This window comes from Daldinia childiae (genome assembly GCF_008694065.1).
Source record: "Daldinia childiae strain JS-1345 chromosome Unknown Scaffold5, whole genome shotgun sequence".
NCBI lineage: Eukaryota > Fungi > Ascomycota > Sordariomycetes > Xylariales > Hypoxylaceae > Daldinia > Daldinia childiae.
In genome coordinates, this window is record NW_022984646.1 from 1901869 (window position 1) to 1928656 (window position 26788).

Here is a 26788-nt window from a genome sequence, read left to right on the forward strand (position 1 = left end):
CCTCCTGAGTCGGTGTTAATCCAGTAACGATGGGTTCAGGCGCAGCTGGTGTATTCACTCCATCCTGTGCGTTATCATCTTTAGTAGCTAACATCCTTTCCTCTTTCCATTGGACAACGGTCATGCGCTTATATGCCATAATTTTGTTTCTGATGGCGTTGGCATATATCTGGAATCGCTTGATCGCTATCTCTTGCTCGTCATCAAGCGTCTTCACGACTAATTCCTGGTCGGAAAGAACCAGCTTCAATGCTCCTTTGTCGGTATCCTTTTTCAACCCAGTGTTTAAGCGGACGTATTGTTCATGTAGAGCCTTAACGAGTTTCAAGCGGGTGTCGTGCTTAGCTGGTGATGACTTGAGGAGGCGGGGATTTAATGCTTCTGGTTTCTTAAGTGTTGCGTTAGGTACTGGTTTGGATGACTGCCCCGTAGAGGAAGGTGTTAGGGTGTTGTGCGCGCGTGTAGAGTTTGACGAACTTTTAAATTCTTGAGCTTTAGAAGAATAGCTACCAACCAAGCCTTCATTTTGTCTACTATCGGCCTGGTTGGCTTCTCCAGCTGATATATGGCGCCGGTCTGTAGTAAGCAGAGGTTTGGATATTTTATCAACTGCGGGTTCGTTCTGAAGAGACATAGCCCCTTGAGGTCTCTTAATCTGAGACTGTGCCAACGTAGATTTCCCGGATGCTGTAGGTGACCGCTCCTTTGTTTCTAGATGTGACGATGATGACGATGTTGAGTCCAATTTAAGTCTTTTTCTCGGCAAGGCTTGATCTGAAGATGGTGTAGCGGTTGCATGGACGGGCGACTGCTCTGAGCTTTTGATAGTGGCAGCTATATTGGCATCTTTGGTATGCTTAAAAAGGCACTGAAAAGCATTACAAGCATCCCCTGCCGGACAAGGTAAATTCTTAAGTGCCGCGAGAGAGCCAGCCATTATGAAAACACGCCAGGATTCTACACGATCAGGTGGCGGATGAACAGATCAAAGACGAGATAGTGAGATGGTGAGATGGTGAGATAAGACAATAAAGTCGATGAGTCAAGGATGAAAGCAAAGTGGTGATTCCCGATATGATTGAGACGGGGAATCAACACCTGTGAGTTGTCACTTGCGGCTGTTCTATCCGAGTCTCTCTCCAAATGATTGACACGTTAAACGCGAGAAACTCCTCCAGAGAACAAGACTTAATACGCGTGTAGCCGGTTATGAAATAAATATCTCTGTCGTTAACAATAGGATATTTAGGATGACCGATCCAAAATCTCTTAGTTCTACATATCTAGAAGGCAGAGAGCTACCTAATGATATTTTTCGGACTTTCATCAGAATTGGAAACTTAAACATTCAAATTCAAGGCAGTGAAATACAAAGTAGAACGTCGTTGCCTTTGAAAAAAAAATGGGGCATCTTATGTAAGGTTACACGGTCAATTAGTGCCAATCAAACTTTATTTGCGACCTTAATGAAGACCTTCATTTATGCATTATATAATACGGAATATATCTTCTCGAAAATCTGTTGGAAAAGACAATTGCTTCTATATTCTCCATAAACAGGTTTGAGGTCAAAATAAATTACCAGGTAGGTATCTATAATCGCTTACCGGTCTTATTCCAATTTTATTGTCCCGTACTTTCTAAAATGTTAGAAATTATTTCCCAATCTCAAGCTAGAAGCTTACGGTACGTATCATTATATCTCTAATCCGAAGTCCTTACGTCAGCCTTTAGAAGCCTAGATTCTACACGTACACCAACACGTTCCAGCACTAAGCCCTGCGTGATTCCACTATGTTATGTACTTGGTACATAGATAGTTATATGGACATAGGTAATGTCCGAGTGAAACGGATTAGCAGTCGGAATACAAGGACCACCGATGGCTAGGTACTATTTTAGGACACACGGACAATTTCATCTGACCGAAGGCGTTTCCTGGTTTAATTACTTGTTACTTTACAACTAGATCTTTAAATTTTAGAAACTTTGTCCACCATTGCTTCACAAAAACGAATGTTTAGACAATAAATAAATACATTTATTAACTAACTATGGAATATACTGGTGGTAGTTTGGAAGCAGATCACCTCTGCGTGGTTGTTCATGGGGTATGTCGGTATTATTGGATCCCTGCTAAACACTCCTTGTGTACTACGTCGTACGATACAAAAATATATAAAAAGTGCATTTATATATGCACGTCATTACTGACAATCTTACCAATCTTATAGCTCTGGGGTAACCCGAACCATATGAGATCGGTTGCGAAAGCGCTGAGAGACGCCTATCCCGAAGAAAAACTCTACATCCTAGTCGCTGAACGAAATGCTGGCAGCTTTACCTACGACGGCATCGAACTTGGAGGCGAGCGCGTATGCCTCGAGATTGAAGAAGAGCTGGAAAAGATTAAAAGTAAGGGCGGCAAGATAACAAAGCTTAGTATTGTTGGATACTCTTTAGGAGGCCTCGTTGCTCGCTATGCCGTTGGACTACTCGAGATGAGAGACGTGTTTCGACAGATTGAGCCGGTGGTACGCACAGTCTTCCTAGTCGCGTTAGGATCTCGCTTTTACTTACTTCTGACGCCTAGAACTTCGTAACATTCGCTTCGCCGCATCTCGGTGTCCGATCTCCTCTAAAGGGATGGCTTAACACCGTTTGGAACGTCCTGGGCGCACGTATATTATGTATGTCTGGAAGACAATTGTTCATAATTGACGACTTCCGTGACACCGGCCGACCATTGCTCGAGGTACTTGCCGATCCCGAATCGATCTTCATATCAGGATTAAAGAGATTTAAGCGACGAACGCTTTATGCGAATGTGGTTAATGACAGGAGTGCGGTGTATTACACTACATGCATAGCTAAGACGGACCCATATACAGATCTGAGTAAAGTCAAGGCCAATTTTGTTAAGGGCTACGAAGACATTATACTAGACCCTCTAAATCCAGTAACGCCTCTGGTTTCCAAGAGCGCCGGTAAAACGATGGCCGACATCACCGCGGGTAGCCCAGGGAATCTACGGAGGATGTTGTTTATGTCTGCGCTAGTTGTCTTTCTTCCAGTCGGCATTGTCGCGTTAATAGTCAACTCGATCGTACAAACGTTCCGTAGCTCGAAGCGCATTCGATTACACGAATCGGGGCTCGCAGGTATTCAAATCAAGGACTACCGAAGTCCAATTTGGATTAAGGACCTCCGTGGAACCGTGGAAGATGTCTATGAAAGCCTTAATAACTTGCAAGGGGAGTCGTACCTACGGGCATCGGACGACGAGCGCGACGATGGTCAACTGAATAAGGCCGAGACAGAGATCATAGCCCTGGAACGGAAAAAATCACACCCGCAGTTCCCAACTTTAGCTCTAGCACCTTCTCAGTTTTTGATGATCGATGAGCTAGACAAGGTTGGCTGGCGCAAATATCCTGTCTGGATTCACCAAGACCGGCATAGTCATGCTGCTATTATCGTACGGTCCGACACACCTCGATTTAAGGAAGGTCTTGTCGTACTTCAACACTGGCTTAGTGGGGAGTTCCTGATCTAATTTGTAGCTCATGATTTGTTCAAGTACCTAGACTACTAGATTATACTAACATAAGGCGTTCAATGGAGAGTGGAGTTGTGGGTGTATATTGTGATGGAATAGGCTTTTGGGCGGATATAAAGGAAGCGTTCGTCAAATTAAATTACGTTGATTTCTTGAATAGATTATGTAGAATTCTCAACTTAGCCTTTCAGCTAATGAAGTCTTGATTATCGTTTCGGTGTGTTCCCGACGCTTCTGTTAGAGTGTACCGAGACACAGATCACCAAACAACTAGGTTTTTTGAGACAAGCCCTCAAAATATACCCCGTAGAGGGTTTATGCCTTGCATCTAGAATTCTTTCCATCGAATTTCTTTGAGTCGTGGGTGTGATAATACTGTGAGTACCGACCGACCGAGACACTAAATGTGCTAATCTTCCCCCTACTCAGATCTTAGTGTATCTCAGATACGGCTTAACCTCCCTCACATTACCAAACTTCTTCTTGGCATCCTCGGTGCTCACGCTAGGTGGTACGATGACGTCGTCCTCGAGATGCCAGTCAACAGGTGTCGTAACACCCTTCTTATCACCAGTCTGCAGCGAGTCGATGACGCGCAGGACTTCGGCGGTATTACGACCCGTGCTAGCGGGGTACATCATAGTAAGTCTAATTTTCTTCTGAGGGTCAATGACAAATACGGAGCGAATCGTGAAGGCGATGCCCTTCTCATCGATATTGCTTAGGTCTTGAGCGTCTACCATGTCGTACAGGAATGCGACATGGCGGTCGGCATCGGCGATAATGGGAAACTGAAGGTTGGTGGAAGACAACTCATTGATGTCGGCGATCCAGCGCTCGTGAGATGACAAGTCGTTGGCGCTTAAACCGATCATTTTAACACCGCGGCGTTCAAAGTCGGGGGCGAGTCGGGCGAACGCGCCGAGCTCAGTCGTACATACTGGTGTAAAATCGGCTGGATGTGAAAATAGGATGGCCCAAGAACCACCGAGCCATTGGTGAAAGTCAATATCTCCATGTGTTGTCTTGGCTTGGAAATTGGGCGCCTCGCTGCCGAGCCGTAGACGAGGCTGCTCCGATGGTATAGTTGATGAGGCCAAGAAACGGCGTGAGACTGGTCGTTGAGCCCAGGATCTCAGGACGACTGGAGATGTCGTAGCTTTAGGGAAAGCTAGACGTGGGGTTTGCGAAACAGCGCGGAATGCGCTTCGAGCTAGGAAAGTTGCCATAATGCTAATGGAAATTTTAGTGATGGAACTGACTCACTTGTTGTGGGAGATAGGTAAGAATTCCTGTTTCCAAATGTCAAGTAATGTAGAGTATATCCATAATTAAATTTCAAATTTCGCAATCATAAAGAGGTCTTGATGACTTAATGTTGAGACGAGGTAATCGCCTTGCGCAATGGAGGGGCAGCGGGGCACTACATAGGACATCAAGCTTATATGGGTCCAACCCTTGCCTAATAAGGGCTAGTATTAAGCTGAAATGCAGGGACCAGCCTGCGAGCCGGCAGAGCTACCGAACCTTTTGCAGGAACTACAACATTGGAACTGCAATACCTTGATGCATTTGATGCATCAATGTGCTGAATGCAATTACGCAGCATTCTAAGACCCACCTAAAACATTAAGTACCTGTTAGATTGAAGGCTGCGATATAGTTCTCGATCAAAGCATAGGGCTAGCATCTAAAGGCATGGGAATTCATCGAGTGTGTCAAGATACTTCCCTTATATTTTTAACTCAATGCCTCCTCGACCGGTAGTATCGCCACCGCGACGGATTACGAGATCCTCACTCGCGCGCTTTAGGTATGGCGACAACGGCCCCAGTAGCAAAGAGAACTTGACTCCTACCCCTGCGGATATCGAAGATATAGTCCCAAATACAGCGGCTATCCGGAAGCGAAAGCGAACCACTACTCTCCTCGAAGCCTCGTCGACTTCGCCGCGACGCACGGTCAAGAAAGAAGAAGAAACCGAGACAAAGGTGACAGCACCCGCAGCAAGTAAACGTCAACGAAAGCCAGCTCGGAAAGCCGTCAACGCGGATACCGGAGAGACAACAGTCAGCGCGCCCTCAGATTGGGAAGAAATATACGATGCTGTCAAGGCGATGCGATCCCCGGGCGGCGTAGCGGCCAATGCAGCAGTCGATACGATGGGCTGTGAGCGACTCGCGGATACTACAATCAGCCCACGCGACCAACGTTTCCAGACCTTGATCGCGCTTATGCTATCATCACAAACTAAGGATACAACTAACGCTGTCGCCATGAAGCGACTGCAGACCGAGCTTCCCCCGCATGCTCCCGGTGCTCCTCCAGGCCTTAATCTCGAGAACGTCCTTGCGGCAGACCCGGATCTGATCAACAAGTTGATCTGGGCTGTCGGCTTCCACAATAACAAGACCAAGTATATAAAACAGACCGCGCCGATCCTACGCGATCAGTGGGGTGGCGATATCCCAAATACGATCGAGGGCCTGGTTGCGCTACCGGGCGTCGGCCCTAAGATGGGATATCTCTGCCTGTCGGCGGCATGGGATCGTACCGAGGGAATCGGCGTCGATGTTCATGTACATCGTATTACAAACATGTGGGGATGGCATACAACTAAGAACCCCGAAGAAACGCGACTTGCGCTGCAGAGTTGGTTACCGCGTGATCGCTGGCGTGAAATAAACTGGTTACTCGTCGGGTTTGGACAGACTGTTTGTCTGCCTGTTGGAAGGCGATGCGGCGACTGCGACTTGGGTCTACGCGGCCTGTGTAAAGCTGCCGAAAAGAAGAAGGTCCTTGAAGGGAGGAAGATCCGAGAAAGTACTCAGGTTAAGAAGCTTGAAGATGATGGATCGGTAGTAAAATTGAAGAGTTAAAAGAGGAAGAAGTACTAGAAAAGGACATCGTTGTAAACGAGGCTGTAAAAGATGAAGAGAAGGAAACAATGTCCGTAGATCAGCTCGAAGGCAGCCCGGAGCCCAGTCCGGAACAAAGAAGCACCATACTAAAACGGCAACAGAAATCAAATAAAGCATAGCACGTGGAGTTATTGTATAGGTCAATCACAATGTAGGATATCACGAGGCATTCAGGGAAAATGTAATTAATGGGTGGGAAATCAAATATTCGTCAGGGAGGTCTTGACTCCAAATAGGAGAAAGTCTCATAATTGCTTAATCATGTATGTACAAATATTGCCGAAAACTGAGAATAGGCTCCGTCATAGGAGACTCGTGGATTCATACAAGCCGACTCCTTCTGGAAAACTCGAAATGAACTCTAGGGAGTCCGGCTTGTTCCGCCTGCGCCGTCGCAGGCCTAAAATGAAATACAAACTGCCCTAAGCCAATGCCCGGACGCCATGCTCATAGAAGAGTAGTAAAATAGGATGCTGACCAAACCGAATCGTAGGCCGCTTCTTATCGCGTGCAGCTAACGGGTGTCGTGTGTGGTAGAGAGACGGGGGTTGGATGAAGAGAAGATGGGAGCGCGGGCTCGCGGTCGGACTCCCGGCGGGGAACGACGGCGTCGTCTAGCTGTCATGCGAGACGATCGAGGGGCGGACCGGTCCTTATACTCCCCGGATGACCTGCGTCCGCTCGGACTCGAGCTGAGCCGCGTTTCGCTCGTGCGATTCTTTCTTGCACTGCATTTGTCATTTGGAGTTAGCACACGTGAATCTGAAGGGGGACATGAACCACCACCGCATTCCTCCTCGAGAAGACCAGAGTCTACGAGATACTCGGCCAGCCCGACCAGCCACCACTCTGTGGCCCAGTCTTCGCTGTCGCTGGATTCTGAGGGAGTTGGGCTCATGCTTACGTCTTCTAATCCGCTGCACTTGTGATCCTCTAGTAACCGGTGCTTCGCGCAGAAGTGTCCATCGCAGAAACCGCAGTCGCCGACGATTCGCTGGGCGGCGGACCTGCATTCCTTGAAGTTGCAGCGGGGCTTCTGGGGCGCCATATTGTTGATAATGATGGTGGTTGTGGTGGCGGTGGGGATAACTTGTTCTAGTTGTTTGTAGTCGACGATGTTTGGGGGTAATGAGGATGATTGCTTGTCTATAACCGGTACGAGACGGAAAAGATAAAAAGTTTATTTCCTCGTCTTTGTTGTTTTTTGGTATTACTGATCAGCGGGATTGCCGAGTTGGGAATAGGTGGAATGAGAACCAAGGGAGAATGGCTCGAGAGCGGGCTAACGGTCGAATGTCAGAAAGATGATCCCCTTTAAATAAAAGAACTCGGATGATGGCAAATGTGGTGGAGAAGACGCCTTGACCAGGCGAAAAGGAGGAATAATAAATAGAGGCTGAATTGGATAGGTTCGCACGTACACGAGTGTGTGGTTAAAGGTAGTGTGTATGTATTGCGTGTGTATTGTGTGTGTATTATGTGTATTACAGGTGAATGAACCTCGGGCCGTGATGGGTCACTTACAGAGTCGGGCTCAGATCGTAAAGCTTGGCACCTATCAAAGGAGGTTCCCTATTAGTATTTTCCGAGTGATTAGGTTAAGATAAAAGTGAGTGAATGTATGTAAATGTAAATGTAAATGTAAGAGAGGAAGATAAGATGAAGTTGATGATTGCAATAGCAACAAGGGAAGAAAGTCGCTTCTGCTTCTGACACAGTGAATGACTCCTTACTTGTGGCGGCGAGAATGGAACCGTTTGGAATGAGCTAGTGAGGTGGAAAGACGAAAAGGATGAGGCGAACGGGTTCCTTGTTGGATTTGTGATCGTCAGTTTGCCTGGTCATAAGCCAACGAACCAGGGACTCCAGGGACTCCAGTCAACTAGCGGACAAGTCTGCAGGTATCAATTCTGATGACGACTATTCCGCGCAAGGCTCCGAAAACGGGAGGCAAGCCGATTAGGTATAAAATCTAACAGTCTAAGTGGGATATGCCGTAGGGATGCACGTATCAGCGAAATAGGGGGCAGGGGGAGGAGGGGGATGATTACGGACAAGGACAAGGAGGACTGACAAGGACCGGGGGGGATCCATTTGGAGATGGAGAAAGCATACATCCCCATCTTGATTACGGGATTACACAGACAAGTCATCACAGTACCTTAATTCGGGAATTCGGCGTAAAAAAAAAAACATAGACCATGACAACTCCTACGTACATAAGTGGTGATGACTACCTTAACCCTTTCCAACTAATAAGTTAATAAGTTCGAAACTCTGATGGATACACGTTAGGCCATGACCGATATTAAATTTTTATTAATAAGTTGCCTGACCTGACATACATTTACCATACCAACAACCTTTATTTAAAAAAAAAGCCACGGGAGAACAAATAAATAAATACCTAGATATGAAAAAATGAAAACAAGCACTGCCGGAATTCCCTATATTGTATCTCACGCCATACGGGTGATAAAACCCACCGAGAAACCCGCCGGATATCGGGCAACTTTGTATCTAGCGTAGCACGCCGCCTCCGGATCTATTGCATCTACATACTACATACTATATACATGACAGGGAAGACAGAACGTGTGTCGCTAACTGAGACCTTCTTCATCTACGTGATCAGACGAGTAAATAGATAAATATGCATCCCTTCCACCGCAATGCTTACTATGTAGGTAGGTTAGTTAAAGAGACCAGTTTCCATTCGCCGGGCTTGTTTCTCGAGACCTCGCCTCTCAGACTGCCACATGTCCGCCCATTCTACATATTATTATTTTTAATATTTTTATTTTATTTTCACTTTAATTTCGTTATACCTCATTCAGTACGAGGTGGTTGGGTTTGTTCGTTGTCGCGTTGTTGTTGTCGTGTCAGAGTGGAACATGCAATGCCGCTTGATCAACTTGGCAACTGAAACCTAGCCAGACGGATTGCTCGCGGGAGCGCACCCCGAAATCTTTCAAATGTTGACAACGACTCGTCTACATAGTGGAGCGCGAACGACGTTGGCGCTGGCGTTGGTTAATTGAACTCTATCGACTCGTACATTCATACAAGGTAGTCAGTCAGTCAGTCAGTCGTATTAGAGGGGAGTGAGGCTGGGATACTGATAACCGCCTCCGGATCTAACCTCTATGTTACTAGCTAAATACGAACACGCGAGGCTAGATTTCGTGCTACGGACTACCGTTATCGTCTATAGTGAGACTAATAGTAATCATTATAAAGTGTTCCGCGCCACACAGACGTTGAAATGACTATCTATCTACCTATCTAAGGTATGTATTCAGGTATTATGCTGACTGACTGAACTAAACTGAACTGACTCCTACATATCTCGTGTACACTACGTCCGTATATGTATGATGCCGATCCAGATCACCCAACCGGTCCGGCCAAGATGTAAGACAATTGGCCACCAAGACGCCTACACACTACACATCGACAAACCCTATCGAGCTATGTAACGATTGAATAAATTCGTTTCCGCGTATTTTATATGTATACCTAGGTAGGTACCTACCTACTTACCTACTTACCTATACTCTCGTTCCCCATAGTATGTACATAGGTATATATTTATCTCTGCAGCTTAGGCGCTTTCTGCGGGAACCCATCGATCATGTGGTGGATATTTGCGGAGAATTGGAGCCACGCTGCGATGCAAGCAGGGTCTCGAATGATGACGGCGCAGGGGTCTCTTTTTACATATACATACATACACATGTGCATATTGGTACTTTAGGGGCTCTCTCCATGAATATCAAATGCCTGACTTGGCTTGGACCCCATGCATGATGGCTTCTTTTACCTGCTCTAGCCTCTAGGATCTAGACCGCCTATCTAAACCTATCCGAGATACGTATATACTAGGCTAGTGGCTTCTTTAGTATCCGTCTCTTTTGACTCTCTTCCCGAATTTGTGAGCTATCGGTCGTCCGCCAACGATTTCCTTGAAATAGAGTATTCATATGGAACAGTACTCTTTTTGTGTGAGACCTTCCAATGTCGACGAGAAGCGCATGGCATATTCGTGGCCCATTTACATGTTAGTGCCCGTTTCATGAAAGAGACCCTAGGTTGGCTAATTAGCAATGTCACAATCGCCTTGAACTACGGACTCGCTAGGAGAGTCTCTTACAATAACGTTTAACATAGAACCAGGGACTTTTTGCTTAGCAGAACTTCAATGTAACTGGTGTAAGGCCTTTTACACGCTGGAAAATACGCCTCATTATCAATCGAGCGAAAATTAATAAACTGTTCACTATCAAAGGACAATATTCATAAACTGCTTAGACTAAAAGCTAGGGATACACTTTGCGACTTATTTTTTCATGACTCGTCAGACCCATTTTCATAAGATTCCAAGTCGGCTCTATAGGTAAGGTAAAAAGATATTGACTCAAGTATCGTTTTTTATTCCTTCATGGTCACGACGCAACGAATGCAGTCGCCCGCCTTCATCGTCTCAAACGCGGTGTTAATGTGGTCTAAATCTTCGCGGTGAGTGATAAACTCATCCACCTTTAGCTTACCTCCTAGATAATCACTGACAAGGCCGGGAAGTTGAGATCGGCCCTTGACACCGCCAAAAGCGCAACCTTTCCATACACGACCGGTGACTAGCTGGAATGCTATGCAAAGTGTCAGTTTCTAGGCGAAGCTTCTGGTAAGAAAAAAAAAAAAGGATTGAAACTTACGTCGAGTTGAAATCTCTTGACCGGCAGCAGCGACGCCGATGATGATACTCTGACCCCAACCCTTATGGCAAGCTTCTAATGCTGCTCGCATCACGCCAACGTTGCCGGTACAGTCAAAGGTGTAGTCGCAACCACCATCGGTCATCTCGATGAGCTTATCTTGAATCGTTTGTCCATCCAACTTGGTAGGGTTAACAAAGTCGGTAGCTCCGAACTTCTTAGCCCATTCTTCCTTGGATGGGTTCACATCAACGACGATAATTTTACCCGCCTTCTGGGCGACAGCACCCTGGACAACCGAAAGACCGACGCAACCAGCTCCGAATACCGCGATGTTTGAACCCTCTTCAACGTTTGCCGTGATTCTCGCAGCACCGTAACCGGTAGTGATACCGCAGCCTAGCAGGCAAGTCCGGTCCATAGGAGCATCTTGTTGAACAGCAACGACGGAGATGTCGGCTACGACGGTGTATTGAGAGAAAGTCGAGGTCCCCATGAAGTGGAGAAGTTTTTTGTCCCTTGCAAGTGAAGCGTGAGGTACCGTCCGGAAGGACACCTTTACCCTGGGTCGCCCGAATCTTGCCGCAAAGATTCGTCTTGCCAGACTTGCAGAACTTACATTCCTTACATTCAGGAGTGCTTTTGATCGATATTAGCCTAAGAGATGACTGACGCAAGGAGGGTAGGGCTAAGCCTACTAGAGTGCGACAACATGGTCACCCGGCTTTACGTTAGTGACGCCCTCGCCGACAGATTCGACAATACCGGCTCCCTCATGTCCCAGAACGATAGGGAATGCGCCTTCTGGGTCCTTGCCAGATAACGTGTAGGCATCTACTCCACTGTTTAACGGGACATTCGGACTTGATTCGGGATGAAGACTTGGCAAGATATACCTGTATGACAAACTCCCGTATAGACGATCTGAATTCGGACTTCGTGGGCTTGGGGCGGCGCAACTTCAATCTCCTCGATACTGAGGGGTTTGCCAGCTTCCCAGGCGACGGCAGCCTTACACTTGATGGTCTATCGTATAGAAGGAAGCAGTCAGCTTTAGATATCTCTGCTAACAGTGGATGACGTAGACAATAATGTATGCTATACAGCATATATATATATAGCAGTTTGGTGTATTCTAAACGGATACGTAGGATATACTACGCGTATGCCGCGGGGTAAAAGGGGACGCGGTCATAAGAATAAGAACTTGAACCGGATATAGGGGAGAAGGGAGAAAGGGAGAAAGATACGAACCTTACCAACGGTATCAGCCATAATGATGTGAAGTTGGATATGGTGAAAAACAAAGAATTATTGTAATTGAATCTTTTGGTTTTGAAGAATTTGTAAGAAAAAAGAAAAGTCCTTGAGCTATCAACTTTTATAATGGATTGCTCAGCTACCTCTTGGGTTACTTGTTTGATGCGGAGTTTTCTTGCTCGAAGCCTCTTTGACCCCACCACTGGTTATTCTTCAGGTGGGGGAGTCGGCACGGCAGTGAGGAGAGAGTGAGACTAGGCGAGATGCCCAGATAAAGGAAAAGATAAAAAACTTTAGGTTAGGCTGTTTTGTTACCTTGCAATTACCTTGCAATTACCTTGCATCTTGATGTCACTCCTGCGATCATCATGACCACCATGTATGAGGTATGAGGTATGAGTCTATTAGTATCGCATTGATACCGACATTGATACCGACTCCTAACACTGCACACCTGCATTCCCGACATATCTACTTTCGATATGCTCCAACTCATTCTGCGTAGAGATTATGCGATATCGTCAACCGGCATGTTTAAGAAAAACGGGAAACGGGGGAATTATGGACAAAACTCGGCATGTACATCATAGCCTTAGAGAAAGACGTTAGCTCGTTCTTGCACCATATCTTGGTGAAGATAAATGAGTCAATCGTTTTGGCATGTTGCATGTTGCGCGCCTATCTCATCAAAATGCATCAAGGTGTTCGGTGCATTGCTGTAATATCCGGTTGGTCATTGTATTATATATGATAAGTCAGATATTGAATATGGATGTACGTAATAGTGTCCCCTTTCTAGTCAATTCTAGTTTGGAGTAACTTGAATGCTGTAAAATTCAATATCAACAAGGCTGATAAAATGCAGTACAGATGAAGATAGGAATGAATGGCATGGAGAAGTGCGATTTATATCAATATCTCAGATGAGAACCCGGAGGACTCTGTAAGTGAGTACCGATTGTACAGTATCAAATCATTCACGCACTGTACATAAAATAGAGAACCATCCATGGATCCATTCCTAAGAGATAGGTACAAAGGTACATATATATGGTCTGTGCTTATGTAACAGCGGGCAAGGACAGCTCTTGCTTGAGTTTGTATGCGCTAAGTACGAAGTACCGCGTTCTTGAAGCTTCAGAGCGTCGCGACGTAAATTTTTGTTTGGCTCACGTTCTCCCATACCAGCTCTCATAGCTCCGAATACCAACACCCAATACGCCAACGATAAGTATTTTCAATTCAATTTACGATTTGATAGCGCTGATAGCCTCATGGGGTATCTTCGCTAGAGTTAATGTTAATATTTGTTTATGGTGCTATTCTAAAGGCATTTCGAAGTAGCTATCGAGCTTCACATTCGTCAAGATGGCGTTCCGATTTGCAGGCTTAAACTCATCGCCCTCTACGCCGGAAAGAGGCTCTCGAAAACCTTCATCTGGCTTCGGGTTCTCTGCAGATCATCCATCAACGACTCCCATCGGCCCTCCACCTTCATCTACCGCATCCTTTACCCCCGCCGGCGACCCGTCTCCATCATTCTTGCAAAGTTCCATTGGGGCCATGTCAGGCGCCTCAAGTACGTCAAGTAACATCAGGGCCCCGAATTTTGGAAAACCAAATCTTTCCCAATCCAAGTCGCACTCTAGAAAACGTAGCAATGCGCCCCTAGGAAGGTCAATTCAGGGCTCTACTTCAAGGCAGCCGTCTGGCTTGAGCAGAGAATATCACAGGGAGGGGTTGGAGGAGGATGAAGATGAAGATGAAGATGACGAAGAGGATACTAAGCGAGGGAAGGTAGGAGGGCGGACTTACGGCATGTTACTTGACGATTCGACTGATGGCGAAGATACCGAGCCTGATAATACGGATCCCTTAGAAGATGATGAGGGTTCGGAAGTGGACGCTATGGAGGAGGGAGAAGATGAATATGATGTGGAACAAGACCTACTAAGGGAAATAGCCGGCACTGGGCCGTATGGCGATCTACTATCTGATGGCGATCCGGACCTGATGATGCTCACAACGGCCGCTGCGGACGAACGCATTAGCAAGGAAGCCGAAGACATATTTCGCGCTTCTTCTATGCGCTCCATTAACGCCCGAAAGCGGGAGTTAAAGTATGCGGCCCTTGCGAAGGATCTCTATAGCCAATCCCCATTTGCAGTTGTGTCCGAGCCGGACAACGTCATCATACAAACTGAAGAGCTCGTCAATCGTCTCTATGATGAAGGCGTGGGTCCTGAAGACGACGAGGAGAGACTGGACGATACCTTAGCTCAAGCCTGTGTTAGACTGGTTAATGAGATATGGGCCCCTCACGTAGAAGAGCTCCCCAAAATCGACGATGAACACGAGGCTAAGGTAGGGCCGAGTTCCTACGCCCCGAATTTCGAGAAAGCCTTCTACCTAGCTGTACTGGTTTTTCAGATTCATCATACACCAGCAAGGAGAGACGATTTTGGAGATATCAAAAATATAGCCTTGCCCGCTGTTCTTTTCAACTGGCAACGTGCAGAACACGATATCCACCCGGATCAAGTAAATAGCGTCCTACAACATCGCCCTTCACCCGCGGCCCATGGGGTTTTCTGGCCAGTCGTTTTTAACGCTCTCGTGCGTGGTGACATATCTGGGGTAGTGCAACTTCTCAGAAAGGCCGGCTGGGAATCTCCTAAGAAATCCCCTCGCGGTGAAGCAGTTTACAGTGGCCAAGTCTTATCGAATATCAAACGTGTTGTCGAAGATCTATGCGTAGTGATGGAAATATGTCCTGCGATGAGCAATGATAGTTGGGATATCCAAAGTAGTGACTGGACTTTGTTCCGTCTAAAGGCTAAGGCAGCTAAAGAAGCACTCATTGGGTTCACTGAAGGCAAAGAACGAGCTCTTTCCTCGAGTCGATTTGGTGAATCCGACTTTGCCGATTCTGTAGACGGACGACAATCACTCTCGGGGCTTGCTCGAAGGGCAGAAAGCAGAATCCCCTGGGATATCTATGAAAATCTTCAGTCCCTTTATGCGATTCTCATAGGAGAACCGGAGGCTATTCTTGCAGCCGCGGAAGACTGGTGCGAAGCCACGATTGGTCTATTCGGATGGTGGGATAATGGCCACAATAAGCGGAATCTTGGCCTATCTCATTCAAGATCACTTCAATTACCCAGCCAATCTGAGGCAGGTGATGATTTCCTTGATCGTCTTGCTCTTTCCCTTCACACTGCTATGGAGGCTGATTTCCACTTCAATTCCGCCGACCCCGTTGAAGTAGCAGTTGCCTCTGCGTTTGAGAGCAACGTTGAAGGGGTTATCGGATTCCTAAGATTATGGTCACTCCCAATCGCGTCGACGGTAGCCGAAGTTGCCTCGTTAGGCCGATGGCTCCCTCCTCAAGAGCCACAAAATCTTATTAACATGCAAGATTTTGATATGGAAGAATTGGAGGTTTTAGGAATGAATCAGAGCACAGGGCCCGACGAGAAAGACGGAATCAAAGATACCACTCTAGTCCACTATGCTCGTAGCCTGAAAGATCGCAAGTATATAGCGGGCACTGGTCTGCATGGTAAGGTCTCACGGGATGGATGGGAAATGGGAGTCCAGGTTGTTGGCCGAATGGACTCCCCCGAGCGGTCTGAGCAGTTAGTACAGGAATTGCTCCAGAGTGTTCTTAGTACCATCAACGAGTTTTCTCGTGAGACCGTCGACAAGATATGGCGGCTGCTGAACGAACTTGGAATGATCAACTTTGCAGAAGACACAGCTGAGGTATGTACACGCCAATATACTAACGACAATATTATACTAACGCATGCTAGACTTTCGGAGATATTTTAGCAAAAGATACCTTCCGCTTTGGAGAAGCTCTATGGTATTACTCCTTAGCTCATCGGCCCGGCAAAGTTCGCGATGTCCTGAATACATTAATGTCCATTTCACTGGTGGAATCTACAACGTATCCGCCGGAAAGTGAGCTAGACAGTACGCTGAAACAGCTGCTAAAGGAGCGCAAAGCGACATTAGAGAATTTTGCGAAGCAAGATCTCGAAGCAGCAGAACTTCTTGGTAAGATGCTCAGCGGGTATGCCACGCTCAGGAAGTTCTACGAGGCTTCGTGACGGAGACAGCAAGACAACCCCCAAATCCTTAGTGCGTCGCCAACAAGCCGCCACTGCCTGGTAGCTGTCATTGCTAGTGCTGATGACAATATTCGAGGAGGCTTGTACGATGACTCGCGCGACGCAGTTGTCAGCGAAGATTTCTTGTTGGCACTACTCGGAGAGGCATCCATCTTTGTGGGCCAATCATCACCCGTGATTACTCTTGATCAAATCGATACACTTCTTAAAGCGATCGAAGACATTCAAACCGTTGGATCCCGGGTTTACGATGCTTCCGAAGAGTTTTTTAAACTGGTCCTCGCATCGGGTCATGGAAAAGGGTCTACACCTGCAGACCTTCTCAAGCAGTCTACTTCTTCCTTGGGTGGTAGTTTTATGATGACTGGCAGTTCGATGATGGCATCCCAGCTTCATCAGTCTGTAATGAAAAGCGGTGTCATCAAGGGCCCTATCAAGCGGGCATGGGATTGGAGAACAGGGGTGTTCTCGGCTAGCAGTTCTGGAGATGTACTTAAACAGGTCAGACTGGGTTTAACAAGAGACCTAGCAAACCTGTGGTTAGAACAGGCGGATAGTGTCATCTTGTAAAAAGTTCGCAGGATGATTTGATCGTAATAGGAATCGTCATAATTGGCAAAGCATGTAGGTTGGTGCACGGAGGCGTTAGGAGAATATGGTGATTAGCGAATAGGGTAGCACTGTCCTAGAAGAAATGACCAACGAAAATGCTAATCTGCCTGGTGAGCAGAAAGTAGGAATGATGAGTTATCAGAATATTATTGAGAACTTATTACATCAGCTTTGAAGCACCTCAGGTGCCAGTCCGATATATCCTTAATAGGTAATTTGAATGTAACCTTCATCCCCTCACTTCCCAGGGTAGAAATTGGCATACCCAAACTATTAGGCTCGATGAGGGAAATGGAGGATGAACTGGTGCGTAATTGGACACTCCTCGTTTTACGACGCCTCGTCTATGCATACCACTCCACACTTATATCAGAGAGAGAGGGGGAGTAATGGGTTATCACTATGCGTTTCAATGGTTTGACCTCGGCCTTTGGCTGTTCGGCGTTACTACTTGATGTTCAACATCTATATAGATATATATTACCCTCTTCATCTTTCTTATATCAAGTTTGGTTAGAAACAATATATTCAAGCTCTAGTTGAAGCGAAGAGATCGGACAGCTGACAAACACACCAAACCTGAATAAACTATAGGGTTAATATACCAGTAAGAAACAATGGGTTTCTCAGAGGAAGCAATTAGTGAGCTCCGCTCTATCATAGAGCAGAGTCTTATCAGCGGCGGCGAGTCAACTGCCTCTACCGTGTTCCCGGGACAGTCGCCGTCGTCGTGGACCGAGACGGGAACGAACTATTTGCCCACTCGGCTGGCAAGCGGGGTATTATATCCAACGAAGCCATGACGCTGGATAATATATTCTACCTAGCGAGCTGCACCAAACTAATTGCAGGGCTTGCCTGTATGCAACTTGTCGAAAAGGGGGAGCTGAATCTAGACGACGCGGCGCAAGTCGAGGAGCTATGCCCAGAGCTGAAAGATATCAAAGTTCTTAAAGATGATGGAACTTTCGAAGAGAAGAAAAGAGGAATTACCCTGAAAATGTTGTTGACTCATACCTCGGGTTTTTCGTACTCATTCTTCAACGAGACATTGAGGGATTGGAGTCTTCCTGTTGGTATTGATGAGTTCTCTGGTGATATTAAGGATATCCTAAAGATCCCTTTGCGATTTCAACCGGGCGAGAAAATGGGGATATGGAGTAAGTATACCCCCATTAGACCCGTCTACCTACCCAATATGATTATATAAATGTATCGAAACTAATTTCAATAGATTGGTATAGACTGGGCTGGAATAGTCCTTACAAAGGAAGACTGGGTTAACCCTGAATGAGTACATTCAAAAGAACATATGCCAACCACTCGGTCTGGAGAACGTTAACATGATACCGACGCAATCCATGAGAGACAAGTTAGCTCATATGCACCAAAGGCTACACGACGGCAAGCTCATTCCTCGAGACCACCTGCTCCGGCGACCCCTGCTCGTCTCAACCGCCCAAGAGATCGCCGACACCTTCAACAGCGGCGGAGCCGGTCTCTTCGCCAAGCCCCAGGAATACACCCGTAAGCCCTAACCTCAACCCCCCTAACCCAATCCCTCCACCACGCAATGCCTTAAACCAGGGAAACTAACCCGCCCCACAGGCGTCCTAGCAGTCCTCCTCAACGACGGCACCTGCCCCAAGACCGGCGCCAAGATCCTCGAGAAAGCCACCGTAGAGCAGATGTTCACGAACCAGATCCCCGAGTTCCCCGACTTCGGGCGCCAGGGCATCGTGGCCGCGAAGCCGCACCTGACGAACGCGGCCGGGGACTTGTACCCGGTGCCCGGGAACGCGCCGCAGGGCTGGGGCTTGACCTTCATGCTGAGCGGCGCCAGCCCGCTGACGGGCAGGTCGGCCAAGACTGGGTTCTGGGCCGGGCTGCCGAATCTGTACTGGTGGGCGGACCGCGAGCACGACGTTGCCGGCATGGTGTGCACGCAGATTATGCCGGCTTTTGACCCGGCCGTGCTTGGGCTGTGGTTCCAGCTCGAGGCGGCTGTGTACAAGCATTTGAAGCTTGCTAAAGCGTAGTGAATGAGAATCATCTGCGGCGGGATTGTTAGGGTTAGAGGTTCAAGTTTCATAAGGTCTAAGTATGAACTAATTACTCGAAGGAGGGGCTTGAATAGGGGGGTCGTAAAGTAGGGCTATGTAACTCGCTTCATGTTATGTATCAAGGTCTCGTCTGAAGAGTCTTGATGCTGGCTTACAAAGACTGTATATAATGATATCTCCAAACGAACTAACTAAATGATTTAGACGAGGGGTTGGCCAAGTCAACCAGCTTGGCTGAAGTGGAAATTTTTCTATACTAAATAGAGCACATTTAAATTTGCAATCGGCGAATAGTCCCCGGATTCTAATGTATGACTCCGAGGACACATACTAAGTACTAAAACGGCTAGAAATTTATCAGTTCACGTTAGGACCAAGAATAATAACGGTGAAAACTTCATAAGAAAAGTGGCTTAGTTTTAATTGTGTTGTAAGTCTGAACTGAAGTCCTAACGAAGGTTTCCCCTTTATTTGAGGGTTCTCTGGCCAGTATTCCACCCAATGTATGCTTAGGAAAGCATGTCAGGCCTTAACTGCTGTAGATGATATGCCAAAGATGCTTAATATCTGTAGATGAGATAGGAATCGATTGTAGCCGGATTAATGTCATGGCCCATATTGTGATTTCTCCAAACTATGGGACATTCTCCATAGCGTCTCCAATGGCTTTGGTCTTTCCCCCTCTAATCCCCTTTAATATGCGCCCTAACTGCCTCTGTAAGTCGTATAGCTATAAGGAGACAGCAACAGTGGCACGTGATAATGCTGGCCTTTTTCGACGGTGACCGAGACCAGAACTTCGGGGAAGAAAGTGTTCCCCTCGCCAAAGTAGCTTCCGGTATCGAAGCGTAGAGTCCAAGTGGACTTAGTTTCCACCTCGCCTAGCACGTCATCTAGAGTGTAAGTAGGTACATCTCCTGATGAGTGGATGTTGGAATATGGTAGCCACGCCTTGATGCGGCCATCGTCATCGGTCTGAGATTCGAAAGTCTTAAGAGGAGCATGTCCGCCTTCCAACTTGACGCGGACCCCCTTGGCTGGCTTGCCTACGGAGGTGTCCAGAATATGGCAGGTGATGATGTCTTTGTCGTTTGCCATTGGGGGTGGTGATGACTTAGACTTATATTAAAAATGTTTAGACTGAGATAGTCTGATGTTTGCTTCCGACTTGACCGCAGGTGAAATGTCCCTACTTGTACTCGAGAGCCACGAAATTCAGGAGGTCCTATTAGACGGTGAGTCTAGTAGATAGGGGGTAGGACAAACGAGGCGAAGCGGTTCGGCGGGGCTGTGATATGCGGCCTCTTTCCTCTGAACCGAACAAAATACTTAAGAGAAAATGTATAATACCCAGAATGGTAAATGGTAAATGGTGTCCGGGAATATGAGAATGTGAGAATGTGGTATGTGAATAAGGAAGATTAAACCTGAGGTAATTGGACCTAAGGTAAGGTAAAGGCAGGGTTGTAAAAGGTTGTGAGGGGAGGTTGTAACGCTACTGACAACTAAAATTCCTAATGCAGCTTTGTTTTTAGACCTGATTGCTCAGGATGTATCAGGCAGCTGCCAGGTATGCCAGGTATACCCCGCTAGTAATAGCCCCCACCGTGGGGTGAGATACGTACCGTAAAATCTACCTAAGGCACTCCTAATGTTTCTTTATTTAGAAGCAAAACGTAATACAGTGTTACTTACACTTTACACACATTATAGATTTCCCCCCCCCTATTTTCATTTCATCTTGCCACAACTGTGGTTTGTATCTTACAAGGACAAGCCCACATGATACATGACTAGCTGCAGCTTGAAAGAAATAAGTTGAGGGCTTAAGCCTCAAGTGCGACATCACAGCCTCTAAATAATCCCTAAACAAAATTATCGGTGGGACGACGCTTGCTTGACTACACTAGAGAATATCGTCTGTCGGTTTGATTTGATATCTAATTATAGACCAGCGAGACATTTAAGTAGTGTAACGCTTCTGCACAAACCATATGTAAGTAAGACATGACGGCATTCTCCTATTCTCCTCACTCGCATCTACATACATACATATACTCCAGTAACATTGTGGAATGTGGTCTAAGGAGGGCAGTGCATTCATCGATAACATTAGATAGATTAAGCGGTGAAGAGTATAACATTCTATGATTCTTCAGATGTTGATAACCGAGTAGCAAGTGAGAGTTACATCACGCTAAATCTATCTACTACACTTATGCTAAGCGGCATTCCATTATTCCCAAGTTGCTACGGCATTCCCACACTTTAACCATTTTCAGTCCTGCCTTCTCGAACAGCTCTCGGAATTCCGAAGGCGTTCTCTCTTTACCGTTCATCAAAGACATCATGGCTATGTCGAAGGCGAACCCGTGATGAACATGGATACCGTAATTGGCTAATAGGGGCTTAGGGGCTGGCTTGATATACGGGTCTCCTATTGTTTCAGTCAAAGTAATATCGGCAACAAGTAGCCGCGAGTCTGGACTCATGGACTTGGCTGTATTCAGAAGAATCTCGACGCAAGCCTCGTCATTCCAGTCATGTCTGTTTCTGCGTCAGTCCTGTCTATCTTTAACGTGGAGTCTACGGGTTGTCTTACAGAACATGGCGCATCCAGTATATGTCGGCTTCCTTGATGGGATTCGGCTTGAAAAAATCGTGCGCCACAAACTGTACCCGTCCCGACTCTAGAGCTTCGGGGAACTCCTTTTTCCATATTGAAGAACCTTGCTCAACCGCGGTCGGAAGGTCTTGTACGACAAAACGCAATTCTGGATACAGGCGGGCTAGCTGAAGATCAAAACTAGATATGCCGTGTTAGCCGACCCTATGTGAGAAGAGACTTCGTGTAGTCCGTCAACCTTCAGGGATAACTTACCGACACCGCCTCCAACGTCAACAACTAAACCGTTTCTCAATTCCTTCCAGGGGAAGTCATATAAGGTTGCACTACCTAAGCTCTTACTGTTGCCAGCTAAGTACAAGTTGTAGGTTTGCGCGTCATCCTTCGGGACCAACTCTTCACCAGGTAATGCTTCTACTTTTTGATACGGACCTCTCGCAGCGCCAGGACTTGCTTTATCCAGTGCCGCTCGCGAACGAGGAACTTTCTCGTTCATCCACGTGAAGAATGGAAGTTCTGTGCCTACGGCTAATGGCCAGGCTGCGAGTTCCGGCTCATGACTCGGTCCTCGGATAGGGTCCTTAAGTGCCTCTGGAAGTGCGGAAGAAGCTGCGTATCCCATGGAACTGAGTGTTATTATCAGCTTTGCGTCGGAATACGTTAGTCGCCCGACCGTCAAGATCCGCTCACCTGCATTTGACTTGCCCTAGCAGCTTTTCGTCGTTGGCTAAAGCTTGCGAGATCCTATTATTTGCGAACTTACCCGGCGCAACCTCGCGAAAAATATGCTGCGTAGCCAGGGCTCGCAGTATACGACCTTGGTCCTGTTAGTGGAGCTTGTTGCAAAGGTGCAAATCAAAGCAGAAAGGGCGTGTATTCAGTAGGAGCTCACCGAGCTTGTTCTTCTCGAGCCCAGTTGACTTAGCTAAGTCCTCGACAGATACTCCGTCCGCATCGCCCTTATCTAATAGGATTGCGACATTGTGTTCAACTGCTATGTGAAGTGCGCGAACCTCGAAATACAACTCTGCAAAGTCTACTAAGCGCAGATGAGGCTCGGCTACGAGCTCTTCGATCGAGCCCAGTGCTGCAATGACGGTTCGTTGCGCGTCATAAGCCTCGCGCCCAGGTATTGCGAAGGTAGTTTCCGAGGCCGGTATAGCGTCCGGTGCTGGATTCTCCCATTCGGCGATTAGTATTTCTGATGCGTCTTGGATGAGCTTTACTACTTGTCGTAGAGCCGTAGCCCGTGATGATACATCGTTGTAAGACATTATGAAGGAAAATTTACTAATGCTCTCTTATCAGGAGCTTCGTTCTTGGCTTTACCTCACCATGGAATGGCAGGTCCTTATGTATCGTGGCATAAGCGTGGGCATAACCCAATTAACTACCAGCTACTCCAAAATGCTTGGTGATACCCTCCGAATTGCCGGTGGAGATCTGATATGACTGCATCTATGGCATGCATCATTTATATACCCCGGCATCCTAATTGAGGCCAAGACGAGAACCATATTGGATGGTTATGTCGTAGTGTCCGCTTTAAATGGGCTGTCCTTCTCCCCTCAGGAAAATGGGACGTGGGGAAACCCTGTCAGTGAGAGATAGTATAATGAGGTACGTGAGGGGACACTTTTGCCTATTAGATGCTTTCGTGCTTACGAATGCGAGTGTAATACTTTTCTCAGATCTCGACCATGCCGAGGATAAGCCCACAGAACCACATAGTACTACGTAGCAATTTCTTATATTATCATATTATTATTGTAGTAAGTAGTGGGAATAAACTTCAACATGTTCAATTATAGAATAGGGTGTTGCTGTAGACTACGATAGATGTTACAGTTCTAGAAGTGTACTTTATGATGAAGCGTGGGATACTATGACGATACTGTGATTTGGGCGGTGCCATTTTACACCTCATTGAGATATAATAGCTTAATATATTTTCGCTTATCTTCCTATAGGTACCTAGAAAAAGAAGCCAAGAACAAACAACTAATGTAGGTAGGATTCAAGCGTATGGTATCATAAGTCGGAATATAAAGGGGTTAAAGAACCCCAAAGTAACACTCTTCGGAATGAACAACATATATTTTTAAGATCTGTCTGTGAATTTTGATACCAGATAAGAATTATGAGGCAGATAGAAAATGAGTAGTTGTATACTACAATGAGTTCAATCAGTCAATCGGAGACAATTATCATCATTCAGTCCCGCTCGGTCCCGGGTAGCCTTCGGAACCGCTTAACGCTATTCGGTGCCGACGCTATAGACTGAAGTCATGAAGCGATCGAGATATTACCTATCGTAAGGAGAAATAGCGGACATCGGATGATTGTTATTATTCGTTCTCCGAAGAAATAGTAGCAATAGTAACGAAAATCTATAATGCTCTCCAGTGTCCCATAGCCCAGTCTCTGTTATGTGAAACTGGGCTGCCTCATTACCCCTGAGAGGTGGTTAAGGGGATACACTGAGCTCTCGTCGAATATAAATACCATGAGCTAAACACTAGTCATGTCATTAGAAACATTCTTTTATTTGTATCGTATTAAATTTATCTCCACTAGATAAGTATCCAAGATGAGCAATCTTTACGACGTTATCATCGCGGGCGCAGGCCCAGTTGGACTCTTCTTAGCCTGTGAGCTAGCGATGGCAGATGTGTCTGTACTGATGCTAGAACGCGAGCCCGAACCCAACTCTCCTTCGAAGATTGGACCACCGGGTATGCGAGCGTTAAACACAGCATCTATGGAGGCGTTCTACCGACGCGGACTACTAGACAAAGTCACACCTCCAAGCAAGCGACCGCCAAACTTCCAGAAGAAACCCGGGTTTCAGTTCGCTGGCCACTTTGCTGGCATATGGCTAAACGCCAATAGACTCGACTTAACACGATTCAAATACCGCATCCCGGGACCAGCACTTGATCTCAGTCTTAATCCTGCGTCGATAGCAGGGATCGAGGCTGTACTAGCACCGCGGGCTGAGAGCCTCGGGGTCACTATACTAAGAGGGAAGAACGTCACGGGGGTCTCACAAGATGAGGATGCCGTCACAGTGAAAGCAGGAGATCAGGAATTCTACGCGAAATGGCTCGTTGGATGCGACGGGGGACGAAGCACGGTACGTAAGGCCGCAGGCTTCGAGTTCGTCGGGACAGAACCAACATTTACCGGCTTCGCTGTTCAAGCCGACCTAGACCAGCCCGAGAAACTGAAGATAGGCTTCAACCCGACCGAAGACGGCATGTATGTCATGATGAGAGCGGGTAACTTCCATCTGCTAGACTTCGACGGCGGCTTCTTCGACCGCACGCAAAACGTCACGGAGGAACATATCCAGGACGTTGTCGGCCGCGTAACCGGCACAGACGTCAAGATCGCAAAGCTCCACCACGCCTCCTCCTTCACCGACCGATGCAAGCAAGCAGCTAGATACCGCAACGGCCGCGTTCTCCTAGCCGGCGACGCCGCGCACATTCACTCGCCGCTCGGCGGACAGGGCCTGAATCTAGGTCTAGGAGATGCCGTCAACCTAGGCTGGAAGCTAGCCGCGACAGTCCGGGCTTCCAGGTCCCGTTACGGACCGGTGGATCTCAGTCTCCTCGATACGTACGAGCAAGAGCGGCGTCCATTTGCGGCGTGGGTGCTAGAATGGACGCGCGCGCAGGTGACGGTTCTGAAACCTGGGCCGCACGGCGCTGCTCTTCGCCAGCTCGTGAGCGATCTAATCGACACGGATGATGGCCATAACTTGTTCCTCGGCCGGGTCTGGGGCTTGTCTCAGCGGCATGATCTCGGCGATCCGCATCCTTTAGTTGGTGCTAGCGCTCCGGATTTCGAGTTTAGCGATGGGTCAAGGCTGGGGCCTAAGTTGGAGGGAGCGCGAGGTCTTATTGTCGACTTTGGTGATGATGTAAGGCTCAAGAAGCTGGCTGGGGGGTATAAAGCTAGGGTCGATTACGTGTCGATTACGTTGCTATTAGTGCCAGGGACCAGTTGGGTCTTAGTGCCTTGTTGGTTCGACCCGATGGTATTGTTGCTTGGGTGACCGAGGAGAGTCTCGATATTGAGGGGGCTAAGGCTGCTTTGGCGCGTTGGTTCTGATTTGGTACATAAAGGGGGAAGTCGTGGGGAGATATAATGTATTATTTATCAATATCAATCTTATATATAATTTATAACGGATGTTTTCTTGTTCTCGGGACGATAATACGCTCTAATTTTCTTTAACGTGTTGTCTGTTAACACAATATACATCCATCATTTCCATAGTATATCTCTTAATCTTTTGTCTTAGGTACCGAATTTACGGAAATGTCGCCTTCGTGAGTAGCCTCGATCAATGGGCGAACCTGAAATCCTTTCTTTTACTTCCTTGGTCCGTAGTAGTTTCGAGATAATGTATTTGCTCCTATAATTATGTTAATTTCTTCACCGTATTATCTTCGTACGCGCAATTCTTACCTCGCGAGTCATTGCATTCCAGTCTCTGTCTCTTTGCTTGTTACGGTATACATAATAGACCTTTATAAGTGCATATATGACTATGTTTGCTGCGCAAATTGCGACGAGCTGCTTGTTTCCGCGGCGGTCTGTCATTATTCACATTAGTTGGGACCTGGGCTCGGAATATTAAAGGGGGTGGGATTACAGACATTCGGGTTTATCATCGGCACGGTAGATGTTTGAATATGCAATACCAGAGACCTGGACAAACATACTGTTATAGTAATTAGCTTAATTTTCTGGTAGGTATGATATAGCACTTACTTGTAGGCTGCGGCAGAGACTGTGCGTGCTCTCACAGTATTCGAATTCCGGCTACACCAACCGACTTGTATAGCGTGGGCTGTATTACTTATTAGCAAGTACAAATAT

At 46.9% G+C, this 26788-nt stretch overlaps 10 protein-coding genes across 10 annotated transcripts; 4 read left to right on the forward strand and 6 right to left on the reverse strand.

Annotated features, from left to right (window-relative positions):
• Positions 1 to 2054: 2054 nt before the first annotated feature.
• GL218_05657 (uncharacterized protein) lies at positions 2055 to 3556 on the forward strand (the record flags this gene model as incomplete). Its single annotated transcript, XM_033582337.1, has 3 exons — positions 2055 to 2111; positions 2235 to 2534; positions 2594 to 3556. 3 exons carry the CDS (start codon positions 2055 to 2057, stop codon positions 3554 to 3556), a joined length of 1320 nt encoding a protein of 439 aa, XP_033434989.1.
• A 428-nt stretch (positions 3557 to 3984) lies between these two features.
• On the reverse strand, positions 3985 to 4788 carry GL218_05658 (Mitochondrial peroxiredoxin PRX1; the record flags this gene model as incomplete). Its single annotated transcript, XM_033582338.1, has 1 exon — positions 3985 to 4788. One exon carries the CDS (start codon positions 4786 to 4788, stop codon positions 3985 to 3987), a length of 804 nt encoding a protein of 267 aa, XP_033434996.1.
• A 519-nt stretch (positions 4789 to 5307) lies between these two features.
• On the forward strand, positions 5308 to 6438 carry GL218_05659 (Endonuclease III like protein; the record flags this gene model as incomplete). Its single annotated transcript, XM_033582339.1, has 1 exon — positions 5308 to 6438. One exon carries the CDS (start codon positions 5308 to 5310, stop codon positions 6436 to 6438), a length of 1131 nt encoding a protein of 376 aa, XP_033434997.1.
• A 556-nt stretch (positions 6439 to 6994) lies between these two features.
• GL218_05660 (AN1-type zinc finger protein TMC1) lies at positions 6995 to 7528 on the reverse strand (the record flags this gene model as incomplete). The annotated part of the gene is made up of 1 exon (XM_033582340.1): positions 6995 to 7528. The coding sequence occupies one exon, from the start codon at positions 7526 to 7528 to the stop codon at positions 6995 to 6997; it is 534 nt and encodes a 177-aa protein (XP_033435016.1).
• A 3383-nt stretch (positions 7529 to 10911) lies between these two features.
• GL218_05661 (S-(hydroxymethyl)glutathione dehydrogenase) lies at positions 10912 to 11691 on the reverse strand (the record flags this gene model as incomplete). Its single annotated transcript, XM_033582341.1, has 2 exons — positions 10912 to 11129; positions 11196 to 11691. The coding sequence occupies 2 exons, from the start codon at positions 11689 to 11691 to the stop codon at positions 10912 to 10914; spliced, it is 714 nt and encodes a 237-aa protein (XP_033435015.1).
• A 201-nt stretch (positions 11692 to 11892) lies between these two features.
• GL218_05662 (Alcohol dehydrogenase class-3) lies at positions 11893 to 12470 on the reverse strand (the record flags this gene model as incomplete). The annotated part of the gene is made up of 3 exons (XM_033582342.1): positions 11893 to 12029; positions 12092 to 12221; positions 12450 to 12470. 3 exons carry the CDS (start codon positions 12468 to 12470, stop codon positions 11893 to 11895), a joined length of 288 nt encoding a protein of 95 aa, XP_033435014.1.
• A 1353-nt stretch (positions 12471 to 13823) lies between these two features.
• Positions 13824 to 19245, forward strand: GL218_05663 (Acyltransferase LovD; the record flags this gene model as incomplete). The annotated part of the gene is made up of 6 exons (XM_033582343.1): positions 13824 to 16223; positions 16274 to 16536; positions 16606 to 16943; positions 17875 to 18366; positions 18584 to 18733; positions 18815 to 19245. 6 exons carry the CDS (start codon positions 13824 to 13826, stop codon positions 19243 to 19245), a joined length of 4074 nt encoding a protein of 1357 aa, XP_033435013.1.
• Positions 19246 to 19974: 729 nt separating this feature from the next.
• On the reverse strand, positions 19975 to 20367 carry GL218_05664 (putative 5-hydroxyisourate hydrolase; the record flags this gene model as incomplete). Its single annotated transcript, XM_033582344.1, has 1 exon — positions 19975 to 20367. One exon carries the CDS (start codon positions 20365 to 20367, stop codon positions 19975 to 19977), a length of 393 nt encoding a protein of 130 aa, XP_033434785.1.
• A 1118-nt stretch (positions 20368 to 21485) lies between these two features.
• GL218_05665 (Demethylsterigmatocystin 6-O-methyltransferase) lies at positions 21486 to 23169 on the reverse strand (the record flags this gene model as incomplete). Its single annotated transcript, XM_033582345.1, has 5 exons — positions 21486 to 21816; positions 21872 to 22058; positions 22151 to 22521; positions 22586 to 22712; positions 22788 to 23169. The coding sequence occupies 5 exons, from the start codon at positions 23167 to 23169 to the stop codon at positions 21486 to 21488; spliced, it is 1398 nt and encodes a 465-aa protein (XP_033434784.1).
• A 1316-nt stretch (positions 23170 to 24485) lies between these two features.
• On the forward strand, positions 24486 to 26014 carry GL218_05666 (Anhydrotetracycline monooxygenase; the record flags this gene model as incomplete). Its single annotated transcript, XM_033582346.1, has 2 exons — positions 24486 to 25849; positions 25900 to 26014. The coding sequence occupies 2 exons, from the start codon at positions 24486 to 24488 to the stop codon at positions 26012 to 26014; spliced, it is 1479 nt and encodes a 492-aa protein (XP_033435018.1).
• Between the last annotated feature and the right edge of the window lie 774 nt (positions 26015 to 26788).